The following is a 13,144-nucleotide window of genomic DNA, read 5'->3' on the forward strand; positions in this document are numbered from 1 at the left end:
GCACCTTGCCGGGCAGTGGACAGTGCCCGTCATGGCACAGCGTGCGCGCGCCGTCTCACGCGCCGTCTCACGCAGTCCGTCAGTCGGCACGCGCGCGTGCCGTGGCGCCTGGCCGGCGGTGCCCCAGTCAGCAGTCGAGCACCTGTGCAGTACGCATGTGAGCATCAAACATGCATAGAGTTGGGACCTCGCTGCGTCTGTGTTGATCTGCGGGCCTGTCTTGGCATCTCGGCTTGAGCCTTGAGCTTGTGCCCATGGCCCATGGCCCATAGCCCGTGGCCCGTGGCCCGTGGCCCAACCGGCTGGGAATGCACCGACGCCCGACCGACGCAGGACGCGTCTGGCCTGCATCTATACGTACGAGTATCGCACACCCGCGCCCTGGACCCTTCTGCTCTCCACCCTGCATACCTATACCCCGCGGTACGGCACCGTCCCGCGCCACAAGGGTCGCGGCAGCCACCAGAGCCCGGGCGTGCCGCGGATGTGCGTTCTAGAACCCGCCCAGGCCGCCCAATTACTGTCTCATCTTTTTCCTGCTCCCCCTCTGGCCCTCTAGCCCGCTGGCTGGCGCTCTCTCTCTGGCCCTCTGACTCAACCTGGGCTTCTCAGAAGAAACAGTAGCTCAGTAGCTCGCCCGTCCGCCCGTTGCACCCGTGCGATCCGATTCGAATCATCGGGACCGAATTGACGGAGCGAAAATTACTTTCGCGCCCACCTCGTCTCCCCGCCCCCGCGCGAAATCACATTATCGAAGACAGACAGCAGACAGCAGAGAGGCGAGCGGGGCGTGCCTCGGACGAGGAACCTCGTTCCTCAAGGATCAAGGATTAAGCAGATGGTTGGGTTGGCAGGAACGGCGTCGTCGCCGCTTCGCACGCTCGGCGGTCCAGCGCTCATGCTTCTGGGCCTCGTCCTCCGATCCTCAGGACAGCATCAACCTTGACTTTAGTTTGCCGGCTTGGGATGCCACCATGCCACCATGCCACGGGTGCTGTAATGTGCTGCCGAGTCCGTTGGGATTCAGACGCAGGTGCCTGCTTCAGACATGAGACACCGCCGAGGCTGTGGGCGATATACAGCACACCAGTTTAGCGCACGTGCAGTGCCGGTCGCGCCGGTCGGCCCGAGATGTGCGGGGCACAGATGTGACGGGCGCAGCACAATAGAAGCGGAGCATGGCCGTGATCAAGAACAAGCGCATTCCCACACCTTCAGACATGTGAACAATCTGACGTGGCAGGACAATGGTCCTCTGCACTCACATTACGGACGCCTTCCGTACTGCTGTGCCGTGAACCGAATCGCGCCGTCCAGGTCGTCTCCGCCATCGCGGCCCAGCCAGCAGCCAGCACACCCACCCGCGGCCAATGGCCGCGTCTCTCCGCACGTCTTCTGTTCTCCGCATGCCGTGTTCCGTTTCATGGCTGTTCCAGTTCCAGCGATTTCGTGATCCATCTGATCGCGATCCGTGTCTGGCCCTCACGTTTCACCACCATTGCCCATTGCCCACTGCCCACTGCCCACTGTCCACCGCCTTCTTCTCGGCGCGTGGCGTGTGGCTGGTGTTGATCTGCACAGCTTCCGCATAGATCTCCCGACGATCTCGTCCGAGCATCGCACAGACCGCCGCCACTCTCTGCACATCCGCTTCAACCGCGGCGGGCACCAGTCACCGACACCGACACCCTGCACATCCCCCGGGCCTGCTCCGCCGCCACGCAGCCAGGAGTCGACTGCCAGCAGCCAGCAGCCGACAAGCCGACAGCTATCCTCAGTACAAGCCCTGACATCACGCCGTCACGCCGCGAGTTCTGGGCGGAGACAGCACAATGCCTCCGATTCCAGATGCGTCCCGCCCGAGGCAGCCAGGCAGCTGATGGCGGACGGCGTACGGCGAATGGCATGGGGCATGGGGCATGCACAAAGAGGCATACAGGAAGCTCGTTACTGCTTCCACTGTGACCGGTCACGTCGGGTGAAACGCGGCTACTGGCCGCAATAAGTAATAGGACGCACTGCTCTGTTCAGTCAGTCACTTCGAGTGCTTCCATGCCCATGCAGTGCCGCCACCAACGTCCTGCACGGTAAATTGCCCCACTCGCCTTCGTCGCGTCACGGCTGTCCAAATGTCCAACAAGTGATCGTACTCCCCCGCATGGCCGCCACTGTATTACATACGTCCCCGGCAGTCGGTTCATGCTGTGACCTGAGCCCAATCCCTACCCGAACTTAATCCATGACATGCGACCCCTGCTCCCGAAAACCACATACCTCCGACATGGCTTGCGTACATATCATCACACGCTACGACGCCATCTCGCAACGCCGCCCCAAATTGCTCATGCGCGCCTCATAACCTGAGATCGGCTCGCATTAAAAACGCGGGCCGGTGGATGTCCCCGGCTTCGCCAATGCCACCGTCCCAGCTGCTGCTACTCCAACACGTCGTATCGAACCACTCCCATTGCTGAACACGTACGCTTGCAGGTTGGAGAGTGTACTTCCGCCGACCCCGACCCCCCGCCCCAGTCTTCTTGCAGTGTTGGGCAACGACTGCGGCCTGCGCAAGTTGTTAGCGCCTTGCACTCGTACGCCTCGGTCAGCTACCGCGGTGCCGAAACAACCGATCGTAGCCGCATGGCAGAGATGTTTCCGCCACTTCCGCAATCCGCATCCCCCACTCACCGCCTGGCGGGAGCCGGAACATTCGGCGCTTCCTGAGCTCTGTGATCTTGCACGAAATTTGTGGTAACTCCAAGAATCTTGGTTCCATACAACTAATGTTAGCGAGAATGTTTCCGTCGCGTGGTGGGAGTGCGACGTGCATCTCCGCAGTCCACGTACGTCTGCATCCTTCCGCGACAAGCCCTCAACCTCGTACAGGGCTGGCATGTCTACTTGTTAGCGCAAGCTCAACGGGTAGGCCTTACTAGGCGGCATTATGGCGGCAATAGTTTGCAGAGTTTCGTCAGGCAGTAGCAGGGATTTCAGTGGGTTAGCACTAGGTGACAGCCCAGGTCACTTACCTTATTGCGAAGCTTGCGCAAGCCATCCAAGCACTGTTCCGATGCACTCTGTGCATTGACCGCTGAGCGCCGAGGCCGCTTTGGAGGACTGCTTATGTCCGCGACCGATTCATCATCTCTGTCGGTTGCCATTATCGGGTCCCAGTCCGGGTCTTCGTCGCTGCCATAGAAGCCCTGCCCTTCTTCCAGCACCTCCTGGCGGGACCGCTTCCGCGATAAAGCCGTCGTCGTCTTGGCCGCGGCTTTCTTTCTCTGCGCCAGCGGAACGATTGGTCCAGCTCCGTCCCCCGATGCTCGGCCGGCGCTGGATTTGGAAGCTTTAGTCTTCCTTGGAGACGCCTCACGAAAGTCCATCACGAGCTTCTTGCGCCCGTTCAGATAGGCATTAGCCTCCAAACCCAACTGCGAGTCGTCAGCTCTGGGGCATGCCCATACCGTGAAATCTTAAGCAACAGCCATTCACCCACCTTGAGGTAAGAGTTATTCCACCCTGCTCCATTCGTGGTGTGGAACTCGCCTAGCGCTTGGTTAATCAGGAGATTTTGGAGCAAGCGCTCAGCCTCTGAACGATCCCAGTCCTTGCCACAGCCAAAGTGAGGGTTCTGTCCGAAGCCTTTCTCCGAGTTGGCATTTGTTCCACGGAAGCAGTCGACGGCGTTGATGAGGGTAATCCTGTCCCTCGGCCCGAATGCCTTCACCATGTTGATGGCCATTTTGGCTGCGTCCGAGACGTCCCTAACCTGAATCTTGTTCTGGTCGAGATTGGCGCACACATCGCAGGCTTGCCCGCAATCTTCTCTCTTGAAGTCTTCGTTAAAGAACGCCAGGATCTGGCTGCGACGGCAATCGGTCTTGTTGGTACAGAACCGAAGGACCTCGCGCATGGCGTTCCTCTGCCGCTCCTTCTGGTTGCGGTCGAGGTTCGCATCGCGATCAATGAGCTGCATGACGATCTTTGAGTCGGCGTAACTGTAAACTGGCCGAGTCAGTGGCGGTGGCATGGGGTAACTCACAGAGGAGGCACGTTGATGCATGGCCATCACGTCCGGCGCGGCCTGTTTCCTGGTAGTAACCTTCCAGCGAGCGGGGAAGGGAGTGGTGAACGACATCTGATCCAGTAAGCCTTTCCGATTCATTGGGTACTCACATCGCACATCCGGCTTGTCGATGCCCATACCGAACGCGATCTGAACATCAGCTAACATTCTCCAGCCTTCCACACACCGTTGCAACAATAACTGAAAACTTGTGGTCCTGCCAACCCTCTTGCACCTTACGGCGATCACCTTTGGACATGCCAGCGTGATAGTGCCATGCCTGGATGTTGTGCTTGTCGCGCAACTCCTTGGCCAAGACTTCGCACTTCTCGCGCGACGAGCAGTAGATGATCCCACTTGCACCAGGGGGCTGCACACCGATGAAGTCGGCAATGTCGGTCATGACCTTCTTCAGCTTTGGCCGCACTTCGTAGTAGAGATTGGGTCGATTAAACGACTGCTGAATCATTACGCAGCCTTCAATGCCGAGGACCTTCTTGATGTCCGCCTGCACTTTCTCAGGCGCGGTGGCTGTCAGAGCCATGATTGGGATGCTGGGGTACTCTTTGCGCAGAAGTTCCAGCTTGATATCTAGATGTTAGCTATACAGGGAAGGTAAGGCTCACAATCGTCGCGGAACTGAGGTTAGCAGGTCTACTTCCAGATCGACTCACATCGTGACCCCACGCGCTGACACAGTGCGCCTCATCGACGACAAAGCGGGCAAGCCGGTTACGGCGAATCAAATCGCGAATGATCCCTTTGATGCGGCCTCCCATGCTCATCATTTCTGGCGTGACGTAGACAACCTTGGTATACGGCTCCGCTCGAGAGAGTTCGGCGTGCGCCAAGTTCTTGTCCGCCGCCGTCAGATCGCCCGTGTACGCAATGGCGGGCACGTTGCGTTTTATAAGGTGACGGGTCTGGTCGTTGATGAGTGAGATGAGAGGAGAGATTACAAATGTCACCCCCCTCGTCTTGCCAGACGTGCATATCGCTGGGAGCTGGTCTTCCGCGTCAGTGAGTCCCTCCAAGTCATCTCACAAGTCAAACTTTTGCCACCGCCAGTCGGCATGAGGACGAACACTGGTAGTCAGAGAGCGTGACACTCGAGCCCATGAACAAACATACCGTCCTTGCCTTCCATGGTCGCGTTGATGGCGTCTTCTTGGTTGGTGCGAAAGTCTGTAATCTTGAAAACTTGTCGCAGTTTATTTCGGATCTCCTTGGTCCAGCCGTACTGCACTCGCTGTTTGACGGCGGACGGGGGAGCAGGTTTCGGCCACGGCGCCTGCGATGGCATCGGGCCCTTGGGAGAGACGACGACTGCACTCTGCACAGATCGGGTTGCTGAAGCCTCGGATCTAATGGGGGGCTCTGGGGACCTCGGTGGAGAGGAGTTGAGCATGCTGACGTCGATATCTGCAAATTCGGCGAGTGCAGCCGTACGGTCGATCGCGGCACCCAACGGCGCCTTGCGCCGAGGCGCCGAGCGTGACGGAGGTGTCCGAGGCACGTCTTCGGACTCCACTTCCCACTCAAGAGTCTCTCTCGGCTCAATGTCTCTCCCTTCGGTGTCCTCCATGTCCTCGACATCTGGAGTTGGAGGCGGACTGCTGTCTGGCACTAGGGTGCGCGGGCGAGAAGGCCCAGCCTCTGGCTGAATATGGGGCCGCAAAGGCTGCGGACGGGCGGCGTGGTGAGATGCCAAAACAGCAGGACTGCGGGGTTGATGTGTGGGCGTGTCCATGTGTGACCGACTCGTGTTGCTGCTGGACGGAGCTTGTGACTCGCGCGCTGCGATAGCACTCTTTACCTCCGCAATGCGCGAGGTTAACAGGTTACTGCGCATTAGTGGGATAGTCCGTCAAGACTACTTACATCTGCGCTTTGAGAAGATCAGCGTCTTCCCCAAAGAGCTCGGGATCACTGTCGCCTTCTAGGATTCGCTCGCGCTTCTCCATGAGCGCCATCTTGGTCTCCATCTGCTTGACAAGCATGGCCTTCACGGTCTCGATAGGAAGCGCGTCCAGCTTGGGGCTATACTTGCCCGATGCGGGGGAAGGTGCGCTGCTCTGAGACGTGCTGGCGGCCAATCTAGAGGGCGCCGAGGCGGCGGCGAAGGGGGAAGGTTGCCGCGACGTAGGTCTCACGGGGGCGGACAGCGGAGGGATCTTGACGGCTGTGGTTAGCACAGCCCGTGCAGCCGACGCACCCTCACCCATCCTCATGCCCGACATGTCTGGAGGCCGTGCGAGCTTGAAAGCGGGCTGGTGTCAGCTAGTGTCCGATGATGAAGCGCCTACCTTGGTGCTTCCGGCGACAACTGGGGAGGGCGCATACGCGGACATCCTCTTACCCAAGCTGTCGAGGTTGTGCTTTGGGGCGAGTGGCGCCATTGTCTGTCTCGGAAGAGATGAGAAGGGGCGGATTGATGGCCGTTGTCGCCGCTAGACGTCCATTAGGCCACGGGATAATGTTGAATTGTAAAGTCAAGGGAGACTAAGCGGCCGACGCGTTGGGTGGCAAGTCGAGGTTACTGGACTCGGAACCAAACATCGCGCAGGGTGAGCGCCAGGGTGGCGGCGTTATGCGGTGTGGCGGCGGCTCATCACGGTTGTCACCGAGATGCAAAGACGCCGTATGCCGAGTGATGCATCACACTCCGCCTCATGACATTCTCGCGCCGGGCACTGCGCGTCGCCGCGCGCGCACGCATACCAGCGCCAACAATAGCACCCGCTGCGCGGGCTGCGATCGCGGTGCGCGCGTACGCGTCCGCGCCGAAGCCTCCGACGCCAAAGGGCAAGGACAAGAAGGACACACCCGTGTACAACTTCAACACTTCGTTGACATTCGATGCGGTGGCTGACCCCGAGGTGCGCCGGGTGCGGACGAGCTGATTCCAGGTGGCAAAGTACCGCAAAGTGACGGCGGCGGACTTGGCAAACTACCGCGAGCCACCGACACGCGTCAAGATGCTCGTGCGCGACTTTATCGACGACAGCCTGTACAACGTGCGTAGCTGCTCATGTTATCCGTTGCTTGCTCTTCACTGACGCCAGCCACACTACGGATACTTCAGCAAAAACGTTTCGATCTTCACACCGCCTGATGAGAAGGGGTACGACTTCCGCTCGTTCCGCGACCAGAACGAGTTCCAAGAGCGCGTGGCGGAGCGGTACGAGAGCGAGTACGGGGCAGTGGGGTCTGGGCTGGGGCGGCAGGTGTGGCACACGCCGACCGAGCTCTTCAAGCCACACTATGCGCGCGCGCTCACCGCCGCCATGGTCGGGCAGTACAAGCTCAACCACTACCCGCAAGACTTTGTGATCTACGAGGTCGGCGCGGGCAACGGCACCTTCATGGTTGACGCGCTCACATACCTGAAAGAGGAGTACCCGGAGATCCTGGCGCGGACAAAGTACCGCATCATCGAGATCAGCGGGGCGCTCGCCAAGATCCAAAAGGCGCGGGCGGCGGCCGCGGGCTTCGACAACGTCGAGGTCGTCAACGAAGACATCTTCAAGTGGAGCGGAGGAAGCTCGGAGCCGTGCTATGTCGTTGCGTGCGAGGTCTTTGACAACTTTTCCCACGACATGATCCGGTACGACTTGGCCACGCTCGAACCCATGCAGGCGAGCGTGGCGATCGACGCCAGCGGCGACTTCTCCGTCTACTACGAGCCGCTGCACGACCCCCTCTTGCGCCGCGTGCTCGCGTACCGCCGCCTCCTCCCGCCGTCGTCCTCAACCCAGCCGCCCCTCTCCCGCCCCCTCCTCGCCTCCTCTACCCTCCGCAAGGTGTACTCGCAGATCCCGTTCGCACCCAACCTCTCCCCTCCAGAGTTCGTGCCCACCAAGGCCGTCGCGTTCCTCGAGCGCCTCCGCGACCAGCTGCCAAACCACCGCCTGCTCGTCGCCGACTTTGACACGCTCCCCGACGCCGTGCCCGGGCGAAATGGACCCGTTGTGCAGACGCGATACGGAGGCACCATGGTGCCGTGCGAGACGTTTCTGGTCAAGCAAGGATACTTTGACATCTTCTTCCCAACTGACTTTGAGCTGCTGCGCGACACTTACAGCCTTATCATGAACTCGCCGTCGCGCCGTGCCAGTGATGAGGGCAAGCGCGGTCGGTTGTCCAACGACTTCTTCACGGGCGTTCGCGGATTCCGGCGCCGCGCGATCAACGTGTATTCGCAAGCCGAGTTTGTGATGAAGTACGGAGGAAGGGAGGCGATCAAGGCGACGACGACGCGCGACGGCATGAGCGTCATGCTCAACATGTACCACAACACCAAGGTCCTCTTTTAGCAACGACATAGACAGCATAGCCACCATGCATGGGCCCAAAACATTCATCTTTATTGTTAAGGCGGTATCTGAACGTGATTGGAGTGGGAATGAGGCGGCGTACAACCAAACGCCGTCAACGAGTGTGGGGCGGGGAATAGCTACAACTGTGAGTATGGACAGGAGATCTGGTACAACTAGATGCGCGCGGGTGTTCAGACGCGGCCGCCGCGCCGACGGACTCCGAGCACCACACCCTGACGTGCAGTGGTATGTGACTGCTCGTAGGGGAGGTACTCGCCGTCGTCTATCTCGATCACGTCGACGATGGGGACGAAGCGGCGCTCGTAGCTGCCCGACGCCGGGCGTGAACGAGACGTCTCAAAGCTGCCCGAAGCGGGTCGAGAGCGGGTTGTTTCAAAGCTCGTAGAGACCGGGCGCGAGCGCTGCTGGGTGGGCGCGTGGGTCGGAGTCTGAGGTGGGAGAGAGTGGCGACGCGACTGAGGCGAATCCTCGTCGGTAGTGGAGCGGCGCTTTGATCTGGAACGCGGCGACTTGCGGCGACGAGAGCGCGGCTTCAAGAGGAGGTTAAGGAGGACGCGGCCGACCCATCCAAACGCAATGCCGAGGAAGGCGCCAGCGCCCACAACGCCCCCAACGAAGACGTAGACGGGATAGAGAGCGTAGAGGAAGTTTCTGACGACGATGAGCGGTGCAAGCACGAACGTCCGCGCGAGCAGGCGGAACGTCGACGTGATGGGGTAGAGAATAGTGGCGACTATACTGACGAGCAGGTTGAGGGCGTTGAGGAGGAAAGGGAGGGGAATGGCGATCAGCGTGATGGCGATATAGACGGGATAGATCAGAGACGCGAGGAGCCAGCGCCAAGTGGACGGCGCCTCGGCCGGCGGCATGGGCGAGGGCAGCTGCTGTAGCGCGTACGGCAGCTGATACTGGGGCGCCGGGGCGGCTGCGGGCGCGTTGCGCTCGTACGACGGCTGGCTGAAGAGGGCCGAGCCGGAGGGGAGGTGCTCGAGGATTTCGCCGTCGTCGGAGCGCGTGAGGATCTGCCACACGACGTAGAAGAAGACGACGTAGACTGGGGTTAGACGCGTGTTGGTGGGTACAGGCGAGGTGTCGTGCGGAGGGGTGGAGCGGAGTGCGGGGTTGGGGTGGAGGTGGTACTCACGGACAACGGCGACGGGGCTCATGGGCTCGTCTTTGCGCACGACGGGCGGCGGCACGATGTCCTCCTCCTCGTCAAAGTCGCTCTCGATGTATGCGTCGCCCATGCCCATGAAGTCGCGTGAGCGTCTATACGAGCTGGCTGTGGAGCGGCGGTGGACGCGTGCACGGTCGCGTGGCATGAAGTGGGCGGTCCGCGACCCGCCCGCGGTGTATGTTGTCACTGGATGTCAGCGCGTCGATGACCGGGCGGCCGGGGGTGGGAGACTCACTGCTAGTTCAGTAGAGGTGTTGTGGAGAAAAAAAGTGTGGTGTGAAGCGATGTGATGGGCGAAGGGCAGGGTGACGCGAAATAGTGACGGGTGCGGGGTGGGGCACGCGTCACGGTCAAGTGTTGCGGGGGGGGGGGGGGGGGGGGTGGTCGAGCGGCGCGAGCGGGGAGAGGAATACAGCCCAGTCCTGCGTTGATCTGTCGACGTCGATGGGAGTAGTGGCGATCGCGGCGACGGCGAAGAGAGGAGAAGAGAGAAGAGAAGAGAGAGAAACGATGGAGGAAATTGTTCTCGTGACTTGGGGCCCACCAAACTGTTGGCACGCGGCATGCCTCAACCCAAACAAGACGTCAGTCCGCGTGTCCGTCGGATGGACCGGCATCATGCCCAATTCACCACGGCCTTGACGCGCCGAGTGTTCAGCTTCAGCCGTCTCAACTCTGTGCAGTCTAGCGCCGCACGCGACGCCGCGCACGTCATGCATGCAGCGCCGCCGACAGAGCGCGGCACACGAATGCCGCATGCCGCATGCCGCGCATCGGCGCCTCGAGAACAGAGTAGAGCCTTATACCTAGCAAGTCACCCGCGCCCTCCACGCCCACGCCCACGCCCACGTTGCCCGAACCGAGATCTGTCTCACGTTCACACAGACACGGAGCGATCGCTAGACGGCACGCAGAATCCCCCATCCTTGTACGCGAACGGCGAGAGATCCGCGCCGCCAGAGGGAGTGTAACGACATATGTGGCTTGCCCCCACTTCAGTGTGCGCTGCGGCGACCCAAACACGCCTGCCTCTCCTCCTCTGCACCATCTCGGTATTGGTGCCTTGTATGCCTGCATGCTTGTTGCTATTGCTGGAAACTCGTTGCAATCGAGATAGAGGAGTGTGACGTCGCTACATTTTCTACATCTGGTCTGGTGCCGTCTTCGACCTCGCATCACTCCATGGTGTCCTGCGACTGGAGCGGGAGCCGCGCGGGGGTCCAGTACCCGACCATGGCGCTGCGCGTCAGCGTGGTTAATCTGATACCACTTACTCAATGCACGCCATAATAGTCCACTTGCGGTTCTCGGCTTCGGGGAAGACGAGCGAGCGGTCCGAGTAGAAGACCTCGTCGTCAACCTCCTCCTTGTGGCGCGGGAGGCAGTGCATGAACTTCCAGTCGGCCTTGGCGCCGTGCGAGTTCGCCATGTCCATCGTGATCTGGTACCCCTCAAACGCCTTGATACGGGCGGCGGCCTCCTCCTCCTGGCCCATGCTGATCCAAGTGTCCGTGACCAAGAAGTCGGCGTCCTTGACGGCGACGGCGGGGTCGTTGGTGTACGTGATCTTGTCGGCGACACCCTGCTGCTCCAGCACCGCGGCGACGCGCGGGTCGATCGCGTCGTAGCCCTTGGGCGCGGCGAGGGCGAACTCCATCCCGAAGCGGGGGAGAGTGACGAGCAGCTCGTTGGAGATGTTGTTCGAGTCGCCGACCCACGCCATCTTCTTGCCCTGCAGTGCGGCTTTGATGTCCACGTTCTCGCGCACCCACTTGCGCACGAAGCGGGGCTTGGAATCCCGGCTGCCGATGGACTCGGGGATGACGAACGGCCCCTGGTCGGCCTCGACGATCGTGAGGATGTCGGCAAGGATCTGCGTGGGGTGGTACAGGTCCGAGAGGGCGTTGATAACAGGGATGCCAGCGTGCTTGGCGAGCGTCTCGACCTCCTCGTGCTTGCCGACGCGGGCCATGATTCCGTCGACCATCGAGCCAATAACCTTGGCGCTGTCGTACAGGCTTTCGTTGACGCCGAGCTGGATGTCGTCGCGGCCGAGGAACATGGGGACACCACCGAGCGTGCTGGTTGCCGTCTCGGTTGCGACACGGGTACGCGTGCTGCGCTTGGAGAAGATCATGGCAATCGAGCGGTTGGCCATGCTTGGCCCGACAAAGCGCGGGCCAAAGTTCTTCTGCGTAAGCTTGAAGACGAGGGCAGCCTCGACGAGCGCCACAATCTCCTCGACAGACCGGTCCGCCAGAGTCAGCAGCGTGGGCGCCGTCTCGGGCGTCCGCTTCGCAATCGACGCGAGAGGGACCTCCGTTGTCGCCGACGACCCGCCCTCTCCACGGTAGTCGGGCCGATTGGACCGGAAGCCGCGCTGCGGGCGGTCGCCGTAAGAGCGGTTGTCGCGGCGGTTGTCACGGTCGCCATAAGAGCGGCCTTCACGGTGGTTATCGCGGTCGCCAAATGAGCGCGTCTCACCACCGAACCGGTTCGGGCGGTCACCATAGGGACGGCTCGGGCGGTCTCCGGAGGAGCGCTCGTACGAGTACGCACGCGCGGGAACGGCGACAGCCGCGCGGGCCAGCGCCGTCGTGGGGCGCGCGAGAGAAGTGCGGGCGAGGGAAAGCATGGTGGTGGAGAAGAAAGTAGTAACGAGAGGGGGAAATGGTTGTCGACTTTTGATCGAGTCGTCGGACCTCCACCGGAGTGTCCACGTCATTGTCAAAGTGCTTATCACCACCGAAAGTTGCCCTTCTCTCCGTCTTTGCACCGGAACAGCGATGTTACTCGCGATCTCCGACTCACGCGCTCGCATATCGCCTCGACTCGCAGCTGCATCGACTCATCGCCCATCGCCTCATTGCCTCCCCCCCCCTTTCACGCCGCCATGCGCCCCTCCCTCGCCGCCCTCAAGCCCACCCACTACCTCATTACGCTCGTGCGCTCTCCGCGCGGCCTGCCCCCCGCCTCGGCTGCGACGGTCACGGCGCTCGGCCTCTCGCGGCTGCACCAGAGCGTGCTGCAGCCCATCGGGCCGACGGCGGCCGGTAAGATCCTGCGCATCAAGGAGCTCGTCACCGTCCGCAACGTCACTGAAGAGGAAGGGCTGGCGGCGTGCGCGCGCCGTAGGCCCGAGGGCGCGGGCGTCGAGCCCAGCGGCCGCGTTTACGGAGGAAGCAAGCCCGCCCAGTAGATTTGAGAGGAGAAGGATTCAGAGAGTGAGTCTAGGGAGCGATGAGGAGACAGAGCGTGACCCAGAGCCAAGCTGATCGCAGTATACCCACCTAGCATAGTACCATGCATTCGCCCTTCACGAGCTGCAGGCGGGCAGGCCGCATTCATTTCGCTTCGCGTTTGACGTCTGCCCGGGCAGTGACTCGCTTGTCGTCTGTTCAGCGTGTTTTGAGGCTTGACACAGCCATTACTGAGGGGCACAATCGTCCTGTATCTTGTGCAATGATGATGGACCAGACGACGTGCCTTCATAGCCCTCGTTTCTTGCCCGGCGGTCGCGCCCAACGCCCCGAAAGTCGTTTTTCCCGACATCACTTCGTG

General features: G+C 61.1%; 4 protein-coding genes across 4 annotated transcripts; 2 read left to right on the plus strand and 2 right to left on the minus strand.

Moving 5' to 3' along the window:
* Nucleotides 1-6,738: 6,738 nt before the first annotated feature.
* Nucleotides 6,739-8,382, plus strand: COLE_01105 (uncharacterized protein; the record flags this gene model as incomplete). The annotated part of the gene is made up of 3 exons (XM_018420190.1): nucleotides 6,739-6,945; nucleotides 6,976-7,083; nucleotides 7,132-8,382. The coding sequence occupies 3 exons, from the start codon at nucleotides 6,739-6,741 to the stop codon at nucleotides 8,380-8,382; spliced, it is 1,566 nt and encodes a 521-aa protein (XP_018281748.1).
* A 194-nt stretch (nucleotides 8,383-8,576) lies between these two features.
* Nucleotides 8,577-9,275, minus strand: COLE_01106 (uncharacterized protein; the record flags this gene model as incomplete). The annotated part of the gene is made up of 1 exon (XM_018419604.2): nucleotides 8,577-9,275. The coding sequence occupies one exon, from the start codon at nucleotides 9,273-9,275 to the stop codon at nucleotides 8,577-8,579; it is 699 nt and encodes a 232-aa protein (XP_018281747.1).
* Nucleotides 9,276-10,758: 1,483 nt separating this feature from the next.
* COLE_01107 (uncharacterized protein) lies at nucleotides 10,759-12,218 on the minus strand (the record flags this gene model as incomplete). The annotated part of the gene is made up of 2 exons (XM_018422089.2): nucleotides 10,759-10,822; nucleotides 10,858-12,218. The coding sequence occupies 2 exons, from the start codon at nucleotides 12,216-12,218 to the stop codon at nucleotides 10,759-10,761; spliced, it is 1,425 nt and encodes a 474-aa protein (XP_018281746.1).
* A 258-nt stretch (nucleotides 12,219-12,476) lies between these two features.
* COLE_01108 (mitochondrial 54S ribosomal protein uL30m) lies at nucleotides 12,477-12,782 on the plus strand (the record flags this gene model as incomplete). The annotated part of the gene is made up of 1 exon (XM_018420202.1): nucleotides 12,477-12,782. One exon carries the CDS (start codon nucleotides 12,477-12,479, stop codon nucleotides 12,780-12,782), a length of 306 nt encoding a protein of 101 aa, XP_018281745.1.
* Between the last annotated feature and the right edge of the window lie 362 nt (nucleotides 12,783-13,144).

Source organism: Cutaneotrichosporon oleaginosum (genome assembly GCF_008065305.1).
Source record: "Cutaneotrichosporon oleaginosum strain ATCC 20508 chromosome Unknown ATCC20508_contig01, whole genome shotgun sequence".
NCBI lineage: Eukaryota > Fungi > Basidiomycota > Tremellomycetes > Trichosporonales > Trichosporonaceae > Cutaneotrichosporon > Cutaneotrichosporon oleaginosum.